Source organism: Benincasa hispida, chromosome 10, assembly GCF_027475165.1.
Source record: "Benincasa hispida cultivar pf3 chromosome 10, pf3_genome.v1.1, whole genome shotgun sequence".
Lineage (NCBI taxonomy): Eukaryota > Viridiplantae > Streptophyta > Magnoliopsida > Cucurbitales > Cucurbitaceae > Benincasa > Benincasa hispida.
In genome coordinates, this window is record NC_143487.1 from 2,190,389 (window position 1) to 2,207,068 (window position 16,680).

The window sequence follows — 16,680 nt, forward strand, 5'->3', positions numbered from 1 at the left end:
TTTTAATTCACTCCTGAGTTTTAAGGATGATATCACAATACTTGCATGTAGTTAATTGTCAATGACGTCACAAAACGTATCAATTTCATCTCATCTCAAAATTGTTTGTGCGATAATATCTACTCTATACGACAAAGATAGACATTTATGTTAAATGATTACGTAATAATACTTGTTTAGATTCCCATTTTGATTCTAATTGTATGCTAATAATTAGTATGCCGTTTCAATGTTATCTACTATCTTTAAATGATGCCGTGATAATATTTATTTGTTATTATTTTTTTAAAAAAATATTTATTTCTTTCTAAAAGAAAAACAATGTTTATTTCCAATTTGATTCATTACGTCCAAATTTTTTTTTGCATGTCATCTATATTGTTTGTTTTGCTATAATATGTCCTAAACTCACTACGTGGCCAAAATGGACAATTTTTTTTAATTAGTTCTATCAATTTCGAAGTCGGAGTTCAAATTGTATCAAGAGGAAAAAAAAAGAAGAAAAAAACTCATGCTCTCAGATCAACCCTGTAGCATTGCTTTGATTCAGTTCATTCCCTCCCTCTAATTTCTAACGTTCGAAGCTAGCTCCAATTGCCATCGTCTATAGCAGAATGTTCTTTCCTCAAGAACGTTGATATTCTCTGGGATCGGTTGCAAAGATTTTCTGTTGTTCAGTTGTATATATGAGCTGAAGACTTCGTAATTTGTTCGCTATTTGTGATCGCGACTCGAAGCATTCAATGTTTCAAAGTTGAATTTCCATATGCATTTGAAATTTGCTTCGGTGAGTAGTTTCTGGCTTCGGCCTTGGCAAGATGTTCGACTCGGAGCGGCTTGTCTCTTTCTTGTTTTCTTCACTCGAAAATGCGGTTACATCCCTTCCATCATTTGTCTTTTTTCCCTTCCTACCGCATTTCTTGCATTGCTAATTATGATTGATATGTAGCGTAAACTCGTTTGATTCGTAGTTATTCGAGAATTTCTGTTACGGTGGTTCGCAATTTCAATCCATAAGATGATGATTGATGACAGCGAATGTATTTTTCTACTTTAAGATCAGAGCATCGAAAAGCAGAATTGTATTTTTAGAACGAATGGATGAAATCGAGGATTAAAATGATCAGAAAAAACATTTAGCAGTGAAGGTAGGGATTTACGAAGGGCTAGCGTTACGAAACAAATTTGGTGTAATCATAATTCGAGAAACTGCGTATTGATTTGCGTTTCTTCGAGTTTCGCAGTAAGGAGGGGGCTCTAACTGGCTGGAAAATTCATGTGGTTTGTTCAATTACAGTTCTAACTCTATTTCAAATGTGGGTTCTGATTTCTGAATGCCAACAGCTAATGTTGCAGTGTTTTGTAGGGTTTAAGATTGAAGTTGCTACTCTTTACATATCCCATTTTGCTAAGTTCCTTTTTGCAATACTTCCAAGGCTCTAATGCAGCTTTTCCGAGTGAATCCAAGTTTTCAAATACTTTCATGTTCTTATTTGTTTATTTTCATTGATTTAGTGATCCTTTCTTGTAGTACAGGGACATTACTAATTATTACAGCTTTACCTCTTTCCCTTCTATGACATATTGTGCCTATCAATAACACCAGATTGATGATGATAATCTATTACCTGTACATCCGTTATTTGATTCACTTTTCATTTCCCAGTGGCATAAATGAAAATTTTGAAAGATATTGATGTCAAATAGATGATGGTTCATGCTAAACTGCATGCAACTCTGCTCCACATTGTCCTTATCTCCCTCTTAGTTTGCTCGTGGGGGGGGGGGGCCCCCCCCCCACCCCCCCCCCCCCCCCCCCCAATGAAACTAATAAGTACCAGGTTTTATCATTTGCGCATCTTCTTCATATCCTATTTTCAAATAGTTAAACTTCCTTTTTGCTACCATTTTTTGCATCTAAAATGGCTTTGTCTATTCTTAAGGAATTGCTCCAAGATTATGTTCAGTCTCTAACTGAAGAGGTGACAACTTTATTATCTATTGTTTCTTTTTCATTTACTTGTAGACAATTGTACATCATCAAATTATTAATTTAACAGTGTCCTATGTCTTGTAGAGGGTTGTTGATGAGAGGTTTTCCCAGATTCTAACAAAATTTGAAGAGCCTGATTGTATTCAGTTGATCAAGATTTATCTCAAGGATGTTGAATCAATCTTATCAGAACTTAGTATCACCATGTAAGCTTTCTTTTTAGAACTTCACAAATTGTATTGTAGTTTTTCCTTTGTTGACTAATAGGTTTAAATACGCAGTGATTCCATGGACGGCAATTTCTGTAAGTTGAGTATGTTGGCTAACAAAATAGAGAAGAAAAGCACCCGGTAGTTTACTATTACTTAGATATTTGAATATGTATTTCTTTTGTTATACTTCCCCAGTTCCCTTGGGATAATTCTAATATGGTTAAATTACAAATTTAGTCCATAAATTTTGAGATTTGTGTCATTTGGTTTCTAAGCTTTCAAAATGACAAATTTAGTCTTTGAACTTTCATTTTTTTTTTTTTTAATTCGCAGATTTACTAGATTAAACTGAAAAGTTTAAAGTTGTGTTAAATCACTAATTGACTTAAAGCCTTAACCTAATGGATTATGGTAAATTTAATTATATAAACATTGTGACACTCCTCATTCTTTACTTGTGGGCTTGAAATACGTAGAAGACCCGAAAAATGGAAATTAATATTAATTTGGGAGGAAATAACATAGTAGGGGTTTGAACAAAGGACCTCATGCTTTAATACTAAGTTAAATCACCGAATGATACCATGTTAAAGCTAATATCAATTTTACATTCACCCATCAACTTAAGCTTTTAGGTCAATTGGTGATTAAACAAGTTGTATTAGACATAAAATTTAAATTTATATATGATAATTTAAATAACTTTTAAAAGTTTTCAAATTTATCAATACCTTATTAGATACAAAACTGAAAGATCAAGGGCCAACTAGATACAAACCTCAAAGTTTAGAGAGTAAAGTTGTTACTCCGCTTCCTAATATTATACCTTTCACAAATTACTTCAGTCATTTTTACCATCTTTATTCAAATAGACTATTTGTGAACCTTAGGGTTTATTTACAATTGTCTTGGCTTTGTGTTACTTGAGGATTTAGAAAAATGGATGTGTGTATGTGGCAGCATTGGTGCAGAGCACATGAAGCTAGCAGCTATCCATCTCATTCAGGCTTGTGATCAAGGGGACCAGAAAATGTAAGAAAAAAGTTTACCAAAATAAATCTCTTCCTAAATTTCTTTGTTCCACACAGATTCAAATGTTTGGAATTATATATATATATATATACCATGTTTTGATAAACCATGTGATTTAGTGTCTCCCAAGCTCTTAGTTGGATGAAGCATGAATTCACCATTACTGAAAACAAATTTCAGCCAGTTCTTCAGGTTTGATGTTAAAGTTATTTAATCATCTCTAGCTTTGTTGATGTTTTTGTTGAAATATAGTGAATGTTTTTTTGTTAAAATTCTCAATGCTTTTGGTCATTGCAGATGGAACAGAGGATTTTGAGAGTCATGAGCAAGCAAAAATAGATAGATATGGATAAGATAGTGTTTGGTTACATCTTCATTTGTTTTTCTAAGGTCTTGAAGATGGGTCATTAGTTTGATTATCATCTTCCAAGGTATTTTCAGCTTGTATCATTTTGGTATTATTACTCTTATGGGTAAAGTTACCGTCAAGTAAATAAAATTGAGGCACCTCCTAGTTCATGGACTAAATTTCATTTTATTATATTAAAGTAATTTTAACTGGAAATGATTAAATTTAAGATTTATTATAAGAAAGAAAGACTTACAGGACAACAGAAAATATAAGGACTAAAATTGAATTGAGTCCAAAGTACTATGACTAAAATGATATTTTAACCTAATAATAGTTAGTTCTAGTCATTTGAAATGTATTTTTTTCTTGTGTATTAATATTTTTTTTATTTAATCCTTCACTATCGATGAATGTTAACATTGGTTGATGTTAATTTATATACTAAATTTACAAGTTTAGGCTTTTTGAGAAAATTTTGCCGTCTTTATTGTTTGGTAAATTTAATTATTAAATAATATAAGAGAATCACTTTTTAAATTATAATTAATATGTGAAAGTCGATAGTAGTAGTTTTTAGATTCAACTTTTCTAAAAATCTTCTAGTCTTTTAACCATTTAAATAAATATATTACAATAATATTCTTCTATACTTATATTTCTAAATTTTAATTGATTCATTTTTGTATAACAATTGTTTTTCTTAAATTTTATCAAATAATTTAGAAACAAAATTAGTTGAAATTCAAATCAAATAATAATAATAATAATAAAAATAAAAATTATAGTGTGAAAATAATTAAAATAATAAGCCTACTTTGGTTCATATAATTAAATTGCCAATTTAGTATAAATTTATCAATATTGTAACTAGTTTTTTTAATTTAAAAATAAATTTTAGCGAACAATATTTTACTTCCTTCTGCTTTCAGAAAGCAAAACTGACAACAATTATTTTAAAAGTCACTGTAATACCGAAGCTTTAATATCTGAACTTTCAAATTTATGTCTAGAAAGCCTCCAAACTTCAAAAAATATATATATTTAAGAAATTCTTGAACTTTTAATTTTTTTTTTGTCCAATATGTCCCTAATGCAATTAATATATTTATTTAAAAATAGATGACTTGAAATACTTTTACTATTAGTATATAATTGAAAATCTCTGTATCTCATTTGAAAAATATATTAGATTTTCAAAAGTTGCATTAGTATCCTTATTTAAAAAAAAAAATTGAAAAAATGTACTCTTAATTATAAGTATCCTTAATCTAGAAATTTTTTATTTCCATGGCATTGAAGAATAGTATGGGCGGTAAAGTTTGATGAGACACGTCACTAAATTTAACTTCCTCTTCATATCAACATACTTGTCTCCAAAAGAGTGACAAAATACTTTTATTTGTCGATTCCAATCTTTTAGATCCCTTTTGGTAATTATTTTATCTTTTATTTTTTATTTTTTATTAAAAGTTAAGTCTATATCATCCATATTTCTTACCATGATTTGCGTCTTTTTTAAGCGGTGAATGACATATGCATAAGTGGTTGAATGACACATGGACAACATATGTGGTTATGGAAATATGATATTTGACATTAGACACTAAATATGGACATCTAATACCTATTTATAATATTTATAATACACTATTTACAATGCGTACTGACTTTTACAATATATAAACCTACCTACAAGGCTACAAACTAAGGATGAATTACATAAATCACATGCTTCATAAATTTGGATTTACTAAACTATGCACCTCCTATTTAAATTTGATATTTAATTGGTGAGATTTATGAATCGTTTTTAATGATTGAATTATTAAAGTCCCATTTGATAACCATTTTGTTTCTGAAAATTAAGTCTTTGGACACTACTTCCATCTTCAAATTTCTACGCACACTACTTCTACCTCCAAATTTCTTCCTTTTGTTATCTACTTTTCACTAATTGTTTAAAAAACCAAGTCAAATTTTAAGAATTAAAAAAGTAGCTTTCAAAAAGTTGTTTTTGTTTTTGAAATTCGATTAAGAATTCAACTATTGTACTTAAGAAAGATGCAAATCATGGTAAGAAATATGGATGATATAGACTTAACTTTTAATAAAAAAAAAATAAAAAATAAAATAATTACCAAAAGGGATCTAAAAGATTGGAATCGACAAATAAAAGTATTTTGTCACTCTTTTGGAGACAAATATGTTGATATGAAGAGGAAGTTAAATTTAGTGACGTGTCTCATCAAACTTTACCGCCCATACTATTCTTCAATTCCATGGAAATAAAAATTTTCTAGATTAAGGATACTTATAATTAATAAAATTATTAAGGATACTTATAATTATTTTAAATTTTCTTAAATTTTTTCAATAAAAATATCTTAATTATTTTTTCAATTTAATCTCTGTATTCCATTTCTAGAGAAGAAATATGAGAGAGAAGTGACCAATGGGTAGATAAAACGGTTTCTACATGTGTATAATTAATTGTAAGAATATTTTCTTAAAAAAATTTTAAAGGTCAAGGATAATAATGCAATTTTTTGAAAGTTTTGTGGTGTTTTCGCAATGAGGTACTAACGGCTTTTGTCTATATATATTACTGACAAGAATATTATTATTATTATTATTATTTTATTAAATTTTAAGGGTATTAATTGAACCTTTGAATGTTCAGGGATATTTTTAAACGATTTCAATCCAAAACTAATAATAAGATTATTTGTAACCTTTTTTTTTTCAAATTTAAATGGTATCATTGAAATTTTCGAAAGTTGAAATGTATTTTTGTTCCTGAACTATAAGAAATAGAGTTTTTCTTTTTCTTTTTCTTTTTCTTTTTTTTTTGTAATTTAACCCCACATTTATATGAAATCTATAAATATTTCAAGTTTTCTTCAAATAATATTTTTGCACCTATGATTTTTTTCTTTTTTACTTAATAAGTTAGTATCGTGTCATATAAATTTATAATCATATAAATATTCATCGCCAATCGAAGAATGCAATGCTAAAATGAACATAGTTCAACTCACATGGTAGCTTGTACTATCAACTTCGAAGTCAGAAATTCGATTCCCTCACCCCATATATTGTGACAATTTTTATACTATATGGACTAAATTGAAAAAAAAAACTCAAATATTTGTTGCACTTTGAGTATTGACAATATTTGTTTAAGGCGATTAAATGTTATCTGGGTTGTCTCTGCAATCAACTTATCTGGTTAAGGGTGCTTTCTGAAAATATTGATCCTACAAAATACTTTTCTTATGTGGAAAATCCTATCTGCAGTGTTGTTGCAGATATTTTCCTTATTCGTGCTCGAGTATTTTTGAAAGTTAAGGTGGGCTTCTCCGTATCCGCTGTGCATATTTAAAGACTTTTAGTCTTTGGGTGAGGATTGTTCGTTCAACAAAGACATTTGAATTGTTGTTTGTCTTGTGACACTTTTTTAGCCACAAGTGTTTTTGTTGTCAATCTTCGATAGTGGAGAAGATTGTGTTGCTATGAGATTGGAAACTCACTCTAAGCTATTTGCGTGTTTCATCAGTATACGACTTGAGAAGGGATTCTCAAGCTTAGAAGAAGCCTAAGCTAAACGAATAAAGTGGTCTTTGCTCGAAAGGAAAAGATAGAGTGTTAGTGAGAATGAGTCTCACAACTCAAGGGGAGCTTGAACGCAGTCAAAAGGGTGTCTCAGTCTTAGGAGGAACCTAAGACATTCTTCATTGATATATTTTCTTAGAGGGAGTCTAAGCATCCTAGAGAAGGAGTCTCACATCTAGGGGGAGCTTAGGTGAATGCTTGAGTTGTTAAGCTCTACAAAGGCCACTGTATTTGAGTCATCAATACAGATAAGTACTATGTTGTAGTCGCTTATCAGTTATATTAGTGAAGTTATATTTTCCATGGGCACACTGCCTTCTAGATATAGGTGTTAATCACCGAACTGGGTTAACAATCTCTTGTGTTGTTTCTATTTGGTATTTTTGTTTGTTGAATGTTCTTGGAATTTTGTGACATAGTTCATAACATTCTTTAACGTGTGATAGGTACTTCTATACTATTTTCAATTGATATCAAAGCAGATCACTATTATCTCTGATGTTGTGATCCTGGTAATCAACTATGGAAGGAATTAAAGAAGGTGGCTCAGCCTCGCATCCACCCATCTTGGATGGAACAAGCTATACATATTGGAAGGCAAGAATGACAGCCTTTTTGAAGTCCATTGACAAAAGTTCTTAGAAGTTTGTTCTCGTTGGCTGGTTTCATAAAAAAATTACTAATGCAGAAGGTAAGAAGGAACTCAAACTTGAAGTAGAAAGGTCCGAGGCAGAGGATGAAGCCTCTCTGGAAAATTCCCATGCATTAAATACCATAGTCAGTGATGTTGATAAAAACATCTGCAGGTTGATAGATACGTATGTCTTTGCAAAGGAAGCTTGGAATGTTCTTGCTGTTGCTCATGAAGGGACATCAAAAGTTGAAATGTCAAGACTTTAGTTGTTAGCTACAAAGTTTGAAAATCTTAAGATGTAGGAAGACGAGACCATAGTTTAGTTAAATGTGAGACTACTTGATCTCGCAAACGAATCCTTTGCTCTTGGAGAGAAAATCTCATAAGAGAAATTGGTAAGAAAGATTCTCAAATCTCTTCCTAAGAAGTTTGACATGAAAGTCCCTTCAATTGAAGGTGTACAATATATCTCATTCATGAGAGTTGATGACCTCTTTGATTCGCTACTCACATTTGAAATGTCTCTAGATGACAGGACTGGAAAAGAATCGTGGCATCGCCCTACAATTTACTGTTGAAGGTAAAGAACTAGAATGAGTAGAAGAATCAGAGGAAAATCTTGTTAATGTGATTTCACTTATGTCCAAACAATTTTCATGCGTGCTAAAGAAATTTGACAGAAGACCATACTTCTTTCCTCCTAGGAATACCAAGTTAGGAGGCAATACAAGATTTGGTTCAAAGAAGGTTCAAATAATGAAGAAAGATGTGTTGGGGTTGATGCCCTAAACTCTCGTTGGGTCTTGTAGTTTATAAACATTGTTTTGAACAAAAGCTTGTGATGTAATAATATATGATATTTTCTTCATTATTGTTTATGAAACATTGGATGTTTTATTTGCTTTACCACAAACTAATAAACGAAGATCCTTGGTTGTCATTGTAACTTAAGCATATATGTGGAGACATACAGGTGGATCATGTCTTAAGTAATTACCAAAATGGTCTGTAGTATACGGATATAGGAGAGAAACCTTATCCTGGTAACGCTATGGATGCAGCCCGCTTTGTAGAATAGTTACAAGTGTTATGACTTGCTACAGGTGGTCTGATCTTGATCATTCATGTGAAGACATATGAGTGGGGGCGTCCTATACAAAGGAGTTTGTATAAGACTAGACCAAGAAGTGTTATAGTCTCGTTATATAACGTCGTTCATGACAGAGACTTCACTTCACTAGGATGACCACAGGTAACATGACTTCAATCCTGAATGAGTTGGGAACTCCTACCTTTGAGAGCGGTCCTTTGATTTGCAGGGCGCGAGTGGCCAAATCCCTGACTCAAACCTACCACTTTAGGGATTTGTCTGATTTGGGAGTTGGGAATTCACCTACACAAGATAGAATTCACTCCTTCCCCGAAGCAGAGGTAAGTAAATAGATTGTTCCCATAAGGGCTGATTCTGAGGCTTGAACGATATGGCGCCACACACCTTCTCATGGCCCGAGAGGTGTCCACACATAGTAGGACTATGTTGTATTGTTCATTAGAGGGATTAATCGTACTTAAGGAGTTAGATGTAACTACAGGGGAAAAACGGTAAATTGGCCCAACTGTACTTACGAGCATCTATAAAGGGTTATTGTACTGTTGATTGGTTATATTTGATGGACATAGAAATATATCTGTGGTGAGAAGAGTGCATCTGTCAGTCTTTAATGGAATGCTTGATAGTTAACAGATGGTGGATCTCGTGGCTAAAGAGTTTAGTCATCTATTCACGTACCGTTAGAGCTTCGAGCTACAGGTCCATAAGGTCCCCTAAATAGCTAAATGGATTCAAGTTGAGAATCAGTTTTTGAGTCAGTTTGAAGTGTTCAAATTGACAAGAGGGAGTTTGATTATATATGATATAATTAAACGGGTCAATTATATATGATATAGGTGACATGATGTATGAGATACATTTATTGGAGACAAAGGATATAAATATAATTTATATCTAGTGGAGGAGAAAAGGACTATGATTTATTAGTTCCCTATGATGTGATATTAAACTATAGGTTATGATTGTATTTATTTCTAACTAAACAATTATGGGATAATTGTTGGTGGTTTTTTCTCCGTAACCAAATGAGATAATGGGAGGTTTCATTCAGTTTGCAAGATATAAATTGCTACACAAATTAGTACACTGCCTATCGCCTAGAAAACGAGAGCATACACGATAGCTCATAGTTTACTAAATGGTCGTGTACACGCGTGCCTTACTAACGATCGTGAAGCATTTGCTAAACGATCGCGCGCCTGAGCGATTTTACTAAACGATCAGCCCCAGTTTACGACATGATCGTGTACCTTTTACTAAATGATCAAGCACTCGTCTATATGATAGACTTCAGATATCTCCCATTTTCTTGGTCGTGGTAAACGATCGTTCCTTCCTTCTTCCCTCTACCAAATCCAACAAAGCCCACACCTCCTGGATTCTCACTTCGAGAATACCAAGGTCTTCAAGTGGTTGTGTCCGCCGTATCTGCTTGTTCATGTGAAGTCCGTTCGGTGGTAGACGACAGCAGGATTTGGTGGACGATAGGCTTGAAGATCTCAGTGACAGCGAAAGTTGCTAACTTGACTAAAGCAAGATTTAAAGCGAAGAAGAGTTCTTCAACTGGTATGTATCTCGCTCCTTTATTGTTTAAAGTTCAAAGCATGCTGTAATTTGTTGTTAAATGTATACTTTTATGTTTGATTGTGAATGCGGTATTTCTGTCACAATGAATTTGGAACGATTTTGCTTCTGCTTATAGGTACTCTTTGATAAGAGTTCCTTCAAGATGTTGATAAAGAAGGATCCTTTACTAAAGAGAAATCTTTTCAATGCAGAGATTATAATGATTTTGGTTACTTCCAAGCTGAATGTCCTACATTCTTAAAGTGACAGAACAAAGGGTATGTACCGACTCTATCTGATGAAGAGTTTGATGAGGATTGTGAATCTGATGGAGATGTAAGAGCTTTCGTCAATTGCATTTCCTCTGATAGTTCAGAAGAAAAACTTCAAGAATATGACTCCAAATTTTCGCAATGAAAATGATGCCCTTGATTCATCTGTTGCATCAGCCTATCATAATCTCTCTAAACAATGATGTGGAGACAATATGGTCTTGGAAGTTCAAAAGACTAGAATAGAATCACTGATTGCTGACAATGCTAGACTCATGACAATTATTTTTTATCTCAAAAGAGAATTGAATAAAGTTAAAACTGAAAAAGAGGTTATATGTAAGTCAATTATATTGTTAAACTCTGGGACAAATAACCTAGATCAAATACCCTCCATGGGTCAAACATCAAGAGATGTTCGTGGTATTGGATGTTTCAGCTTCGAAAAATAAAATGGAAGAGGAAGAGCTGATAAAAGAAAGTAGAAAATCATTTTTTTCAAAGAACGAGAACCATGGAAGAATATCTAGTTAATCAGTTCAACTCACTAGTCATATCACAAAAATGATAAGCAAGTTAGAAGACAATTAGTTTGTCATTATTGTGGTAAAAGAGGTCATATTAGACCTCATTGCTATAAACTGTTTGGGTATCCAAAATAGAGTTCTGAATCAAGATTGCCTGTTCATAACTTGGTTATGGGGAGTGATTTTCGTAAAATCAAGCAAGTTTGGAGAGTCAAAAGAAACTAAATCACTGCAATTGTGGTTCTTACTTCTCTCAGATTCTTTACCAAAGGGGATTGGTTTTTTTACTGTGGCTGCTCCAGGCACATAACTGAAGAGAGAGGATATATCTCTAATCTCAATGTCATTAGCTCAGATCAAGTCACTTTTGGAGATGGGGCACAAGAAATTTTTGGTAAAGGAAAATTAAAATATCCAGGGCTTCGAGCTCTTGATGATGTCATGTTGGTGGAAGGACTCACGACAAATCTGTTAGGATTGGTGTCCTAATTCTCCCAGTCTTGTTGTTTGTAATGATACACATTGTTTAATGAATAAAATAAATGTTATTTCATTCTGGTATTTACTCATATCCAATAAACAAAGCTCCATGGTTATCTTATGTGAACTTAAGCATCTATATGTGATATACAAGTGGGTCATGCCTTAAGTGATAATCTAAATAGGTTTGTAGTATAAGGATTAAGGTTGGATACCTGATTCTGGTGACACTACGAATACAACCCGTTTTGTAGAGGTTTGCAAGTGTTGTAAACTACTACAGATGGTAGATCTTGACCATTCATGTGGAGACATGCGAGTGGGGTATCCTACACAAAGAGTTTGTATAAGACTGGACCACGAGATAACTAGACTCTGTACATAACGTCGTTAATACTAGAGACTTACATCTCACCTAAATGACCATAGGTGAACGACCTCAATCCTGAGTGTTTTGGGAACTCCTGCCTTTGAGGACGGTCCTTTGATTAGTATGGGTGAGAGTGACCACATTGCCAACTCAACATGCCTACCTTTTTGGGGACTTGTCTGATTTGGGAGCTGGGAACTCAATCCACAAGATGGAATTCACTCCTTTCCCGAAGCAGGGATAAGTAGAAAGATTACTCCCTTAAGGGCTAATTCTGGGGCTTGAACATAGTGGCTATAGCTTCTTTTTAGAAAAGAGGATTCAGTCATAGTAGGACTATGACTTATGTTTATTAAAGGGATCAGTGGTACTTAAGGAGTTAGATGTAACTACAGGGGCATAATGGTTATTGGCCGAGCTGTACTTACGAGCGATCTGTGAAGGGTTGTCGCACTGTTGATTGGTTAAGATGGACACATAATATATCTTTGGTAAGGAGAGTTTAGCTGTTGGTCTTTAGTGGAGTGTCTGGCAGTTAACAGATGGTGGATTCCGTGACTAAAGAGTTTAGTCAGTTATACACGTACCATTGGAGCTTTGAGCTACAGAGTCCATAAGGTCCCCTTGGTAGCTCAATGGATTCAATTGAGGATCAATTTTTGGTATTGATTTGAAATGTTCAAATTGACAAGAGGTAATTCGATTATATATGATATGATCGGTATGATGTATAAGATACATCTAATGGAGGATTAATGTAAATGAGTTTTACATTAAGTACCATGGAATAGAAAAAGAGCTATAGCTTATATGTTTCATGAGATGAAATATTAAAACTATAGGTTATAAATATAAATGATAACCAAGTTATCATTTATATTTATAATAATATTAATTATTGGATAATTAAATCTTTTTCTCTAATAACCAATTGAGTGGAAGGTTAGTGGTAGTTTCATGGTAACCGTGAGATAAAATAAAATTTGTTTTCCAAATTTTAGTAAGGTTAAATTTTGTAAGCTTGGGATTTTTCTCTCTCAAAATCTCATGGAAGTTGTCAAGTAAATAGGATTTACTAAGTGATAAGTTGAAGCGAGCTAAATGATCATGTAGTATTTGTAAGTGACAGACACGTAGCTAATCGATGAGCTAAACGATCGCTTAGCTTTTGCTAGACGATCGCTTAGCTTTTGCTAAACGATTGGGCATCGACCTATATGATAGGTTCAGCCTTCTCCCACTTGCTCAATTGTTTACACGATTGTTGTTTCCTTCTTCTTCTGCCTCAAATCAAGTCCACACAGAGCCCATCCTCTGGATTTCCACACCGAGAATACCAAGGTAGCCTTCTTGGTGGTGTCATACTCAACTCAACACCGTCGAAATTCTGTGGAGGTTGTTCATGCTGTTGAGGTGTTCGTGACCGAGGCGATCGCTGAGTTTGAGGGGATGGTGTTCGTGTAGTGTAACGATCATGTTAGAAGAGCGTTCGAGGTTGCTGTGTTCGAGCGTTCGTGATCAAGAACCTTGGCAATAAGTGTACAAATGTGTGTAGCATTTATCCTTGATTATTTGTAGTATCGTGCTGTAATTTTTATATTGAATGCAGAACCGTATGTTTCTGTTTATGACTGTAATTTGTAAAGTTCATATATGATTTTAATTTGGAATGATCTTTTCGCTGCTTATGGAAATCCTTGTGTTCGATTTTCTTTAATTGGTATCAGAGCCAGGTTGTTCTGATATTCTAAATTACAAGTCTGTTTTGAACTTCTTTTTACAGTCTCGGTGGGTTTTTGCATTTGTATTTAATTGTTAAGTGCATTTGTGGATGGAGTTATGAATGTTTCGGGTTTAATTGCCTTTAGTTAAAGCTTTCTTAAATTACAAAGTGTTAATTTGTAAGGGTCTCTGTGTTTTTGGGCGTAATTAACATGCAATCAAGTCTGTAATTCAAAGAGTTTGAGTTAGTTGAGTCGTTCGTGATGAAGTTTTGAAGCATGGAGATGCAGTTCTCAACGAGGAAGAAGACCAAGCGTTGGCCGTATCGTGTAGCCTAAGGTAAACGATCATTGGGATTTATCTAAGCGATCATGTAGATTTTTCTATACGATCGTGTAGTATTTACTAGACGATCGTTTAGCTAATGCTAAGCGTGTTGGTTGCCCGATTGCGTAGGCACCGGAGGTAGACGATCGTAGTGGGAACATGTGATCCTCATCGTTTAGTAAAAGGCACACGCTAGACGATCGTGTAGTTAACAAGCCTCATCGCTTAGTTTCTACCTACATGATCACGCTTATACGATACGGAGGCGCTAGCTAAGCGATCATTTAGGCGATGATGCTTTGCCGCATCGTAGTTGTTTAGACGATCACGGAAGGCGTGCATTATGCAGAGCGCACTAAGCGATCGTGTACCTTAGGCTTCATCGCTTAGTAAAAGGTCACGATCGTGTAGTATTTTCTAAATGATCGTTTAGCTTTGGGAGCGTTGGTAAGCGATAGCGCAAAGCGTTTTTTTATCCTGTAGACGATCGCGGGGAGTTCGGTACATGATGGTTGGAGATGTGTTGCTTCGCTCGGACGGTTCAAGACCCAGTTCTCCTGTTTGAACCGAAGACTCCCTGTTTTTGTAATAGTTAGCTTTAATTTTGTGGTTTTAAGGCAATTTTACCCGGTTCATCAACATTTTTTTTATACCTGTGATGTATGGTGCTTATATGTCAAAGTGTTTGACACATAGTTTAAAACCCACCTTAGGTTGTGCAATTATTCATGTATCATGTATTATAAATGTTATAATCGAGCATGAAGAAATTACTTGAAAGCATGCACATGCATCATGAAATATAATAGTTATATTTTGCATGTAGTGAGCATTATCATGCATCATCCTTTTATTATCAGTGTTATAGTCTAAGGGTGAATGGAAGCATGTTGTGCTTATTTCATTGCTGTTTTGTATAAGTGTTATATCAAAGAAGTAGCAATGAATGGATAATGTATTAAGCATGACACTCAGGCTGTTTTATAATCGTTATGAATGCCTTACATGTGTTAGCTTAGCATTGTGGTTATGGTTTCCGTTTATAAGTGTGATAAAGTAATTTAGACCTAAAATCAATAAGAAAGAGTTTCATGCGGATTAAGGTGAACTCAAGTTTTTTAAAAGGGTTAAAATTGGATTGAGATAGACAAGTTCAAGTGGTTCTAAAGAGTTTAGTAACCTAGATTAATCTTTTAAAATCGGTTTAATAGGATTAAATTGGTTGGCATAAAAGATTAAATTTGTTTTAAATCTATCTATAAGGGACCTTTTGTCTTAGGGGAGTTCTGGCTAGGTTGGGGTTCTTAAATTGACAAAAACGTAACACCCCTACCTGGGAACCTACCTAGAAAGGTGAGTTAGATAGATTTTCAACAAGCATGCGACTATTTGGTCAAAGTCTTCGTCAAAGAGTTTAATGGATGATGATCAAAAAGTTGTTTCACTATCCAAGGTAAAAGTTACTCTTGGGCAAACCTAAAAGTCACTTAGTTAAAATCCTTAGCCGTGTTTTTTCTAAGTAAGCTAAACCCTAGGTTATAAAATCTTAGTGGGAGGAAGAGATGTATCTGATATGTCTATAATTCCACTTACGTTTCTCCCTGTATGTTCATACCATGAGATCATGCTTGGCCTCTTGGTGTCCTAGAAGCATCCCCTTCGGATGATGTTTGCATGAGTCAATATCAAGGTGGATGGAGAGAGTGTTTATAGTAAGTGGGTGAAGGATGTGTGTTAACACGTCCTATGGTCTCTATCATTGGTTCACACCGTGAGATCATTTTGTACTCCCTCGTGGTGCCCTGGGAGCATCTCCCTTCGGATGAGTTTTATGCAGTTAGTCAACATCAATGTGAACTCCAAAAATGAATAGGGTCGCTTTAGGTTTTGCCTCAATCGAATTTTTTCCTTTCGGATTGGCTTTTGGGGCGGATTTCTAGGGATTAAAATGGCGAGTTACACTAACGGAAGATTATTAAATAAGTTAATGATCTCTTGGCCAAATCAATGATGGTTAGTCGTTATAAGAGCAAGAGTTGTTTTGGTATTAATAACTGGTTGAGAACTTCTTAATTCAGAGGAGGGATTATTGACCTCCCTTCGGCGGCTTTTGTTCTAAACATTTGAAGCGTCATTGCAAAATTAGATGTCACACGAGGTTTGTATTAGTTTTGCTAAAACCTTATTGGATGTTGTTTTGTTTTACAACGGGTATTTGCATAAAACCTAACGTAAGTCAATGTGTTTTTCTTTTCAGCAACTCATTAGTATTTCCATTTAGTGTTTTTAATATGACCGACTACATATAGTAGAAAGAATCGTGTGAAACGTATTTCGTGGCAAACGACCTCGTATTTGTCATGGTTGAGGAGTGTCCTCAAGTCCCGACCCTTGATGCACCACGAAGTGTTCGCAATGTATATAAGGTGTGGATGAAGGCTAATTCGTTGGCCCGACTTCACATTTTGGC

The 16,680-nt window shown here is 34.0% G+C and overlaps 1 protein-coding gene across 3 annotated transcripts; it reads left to right on the forward strand.

Annotated features, from left to right (window-relative positions):
* The first annotated feature begins 523 nt into the window (after positions 1-523).
* LOC120088598 (histidine-containing phosphotransfer protein 1-like) lies at positions 524-3,765 on the forward strand. 3 transcript variants are annotated; one of them, XM_039046003.2, is made up of 7 exons: positions 524-787; positions 1,944-1,982; positions 2,078-2,199; positions 2,275-2,343; positions 3,166-3,237; positions 3,357-3,429; positions 3,535-3,765. In XM_039046003.2, the coding sequence occupies exons 1-7, from the start codon at positions 767-769 to the stop codon at positions 3,574-3,576; spliced, it is 438 nt and encodes a 145-aa protein (XP_038901931.1). In that variant the 5' UTR covers positions 524-766; the 3' UTR covers positions 3,577-3,765. The 3 variants fall into 3 exon arrangements, with proteins under 3 accessions (XP_038901931.1, XP_038901930.1, XP_038901933.1); XM_039046002.2 differs by having other exon boundaries at positions 686-872; XM_039046005.2 differs by lacking the exon at positions 2,275-2,343 and having other exon boundaries at positions 686-872.
* Positions 3,766-16,680: the final 12,915 nt, after the last annotated feature.

What these genes read in the sequence shown, in the direction of transcription:
- LOC120088598 (XM_039046002.2), top strand. Translation starts at nt 819, where the DNA reads ATGTTCGACTCGGAGCGGCTTGTCTCTTTCTTGTTTTCTTCACTCGAA. An exon ending in TCAGAACTTAGTATCACCAT is followed by an intron (nt 2,200 to 2,274) that starts GTAAGCTTTCTT and finishes TTAAATACGCAG; the next exon opens with TGATTCCATGGACGGCAATT. An exon ending in ATAGAGAAGAAAAGCACCCG is followed by an intron (nt 2,344 to 3,165) that starts GTAGTTTACTAT and finishes TGTATGTGGCAG; the next exon opens with CATTGGTGCAGAGCACATGA.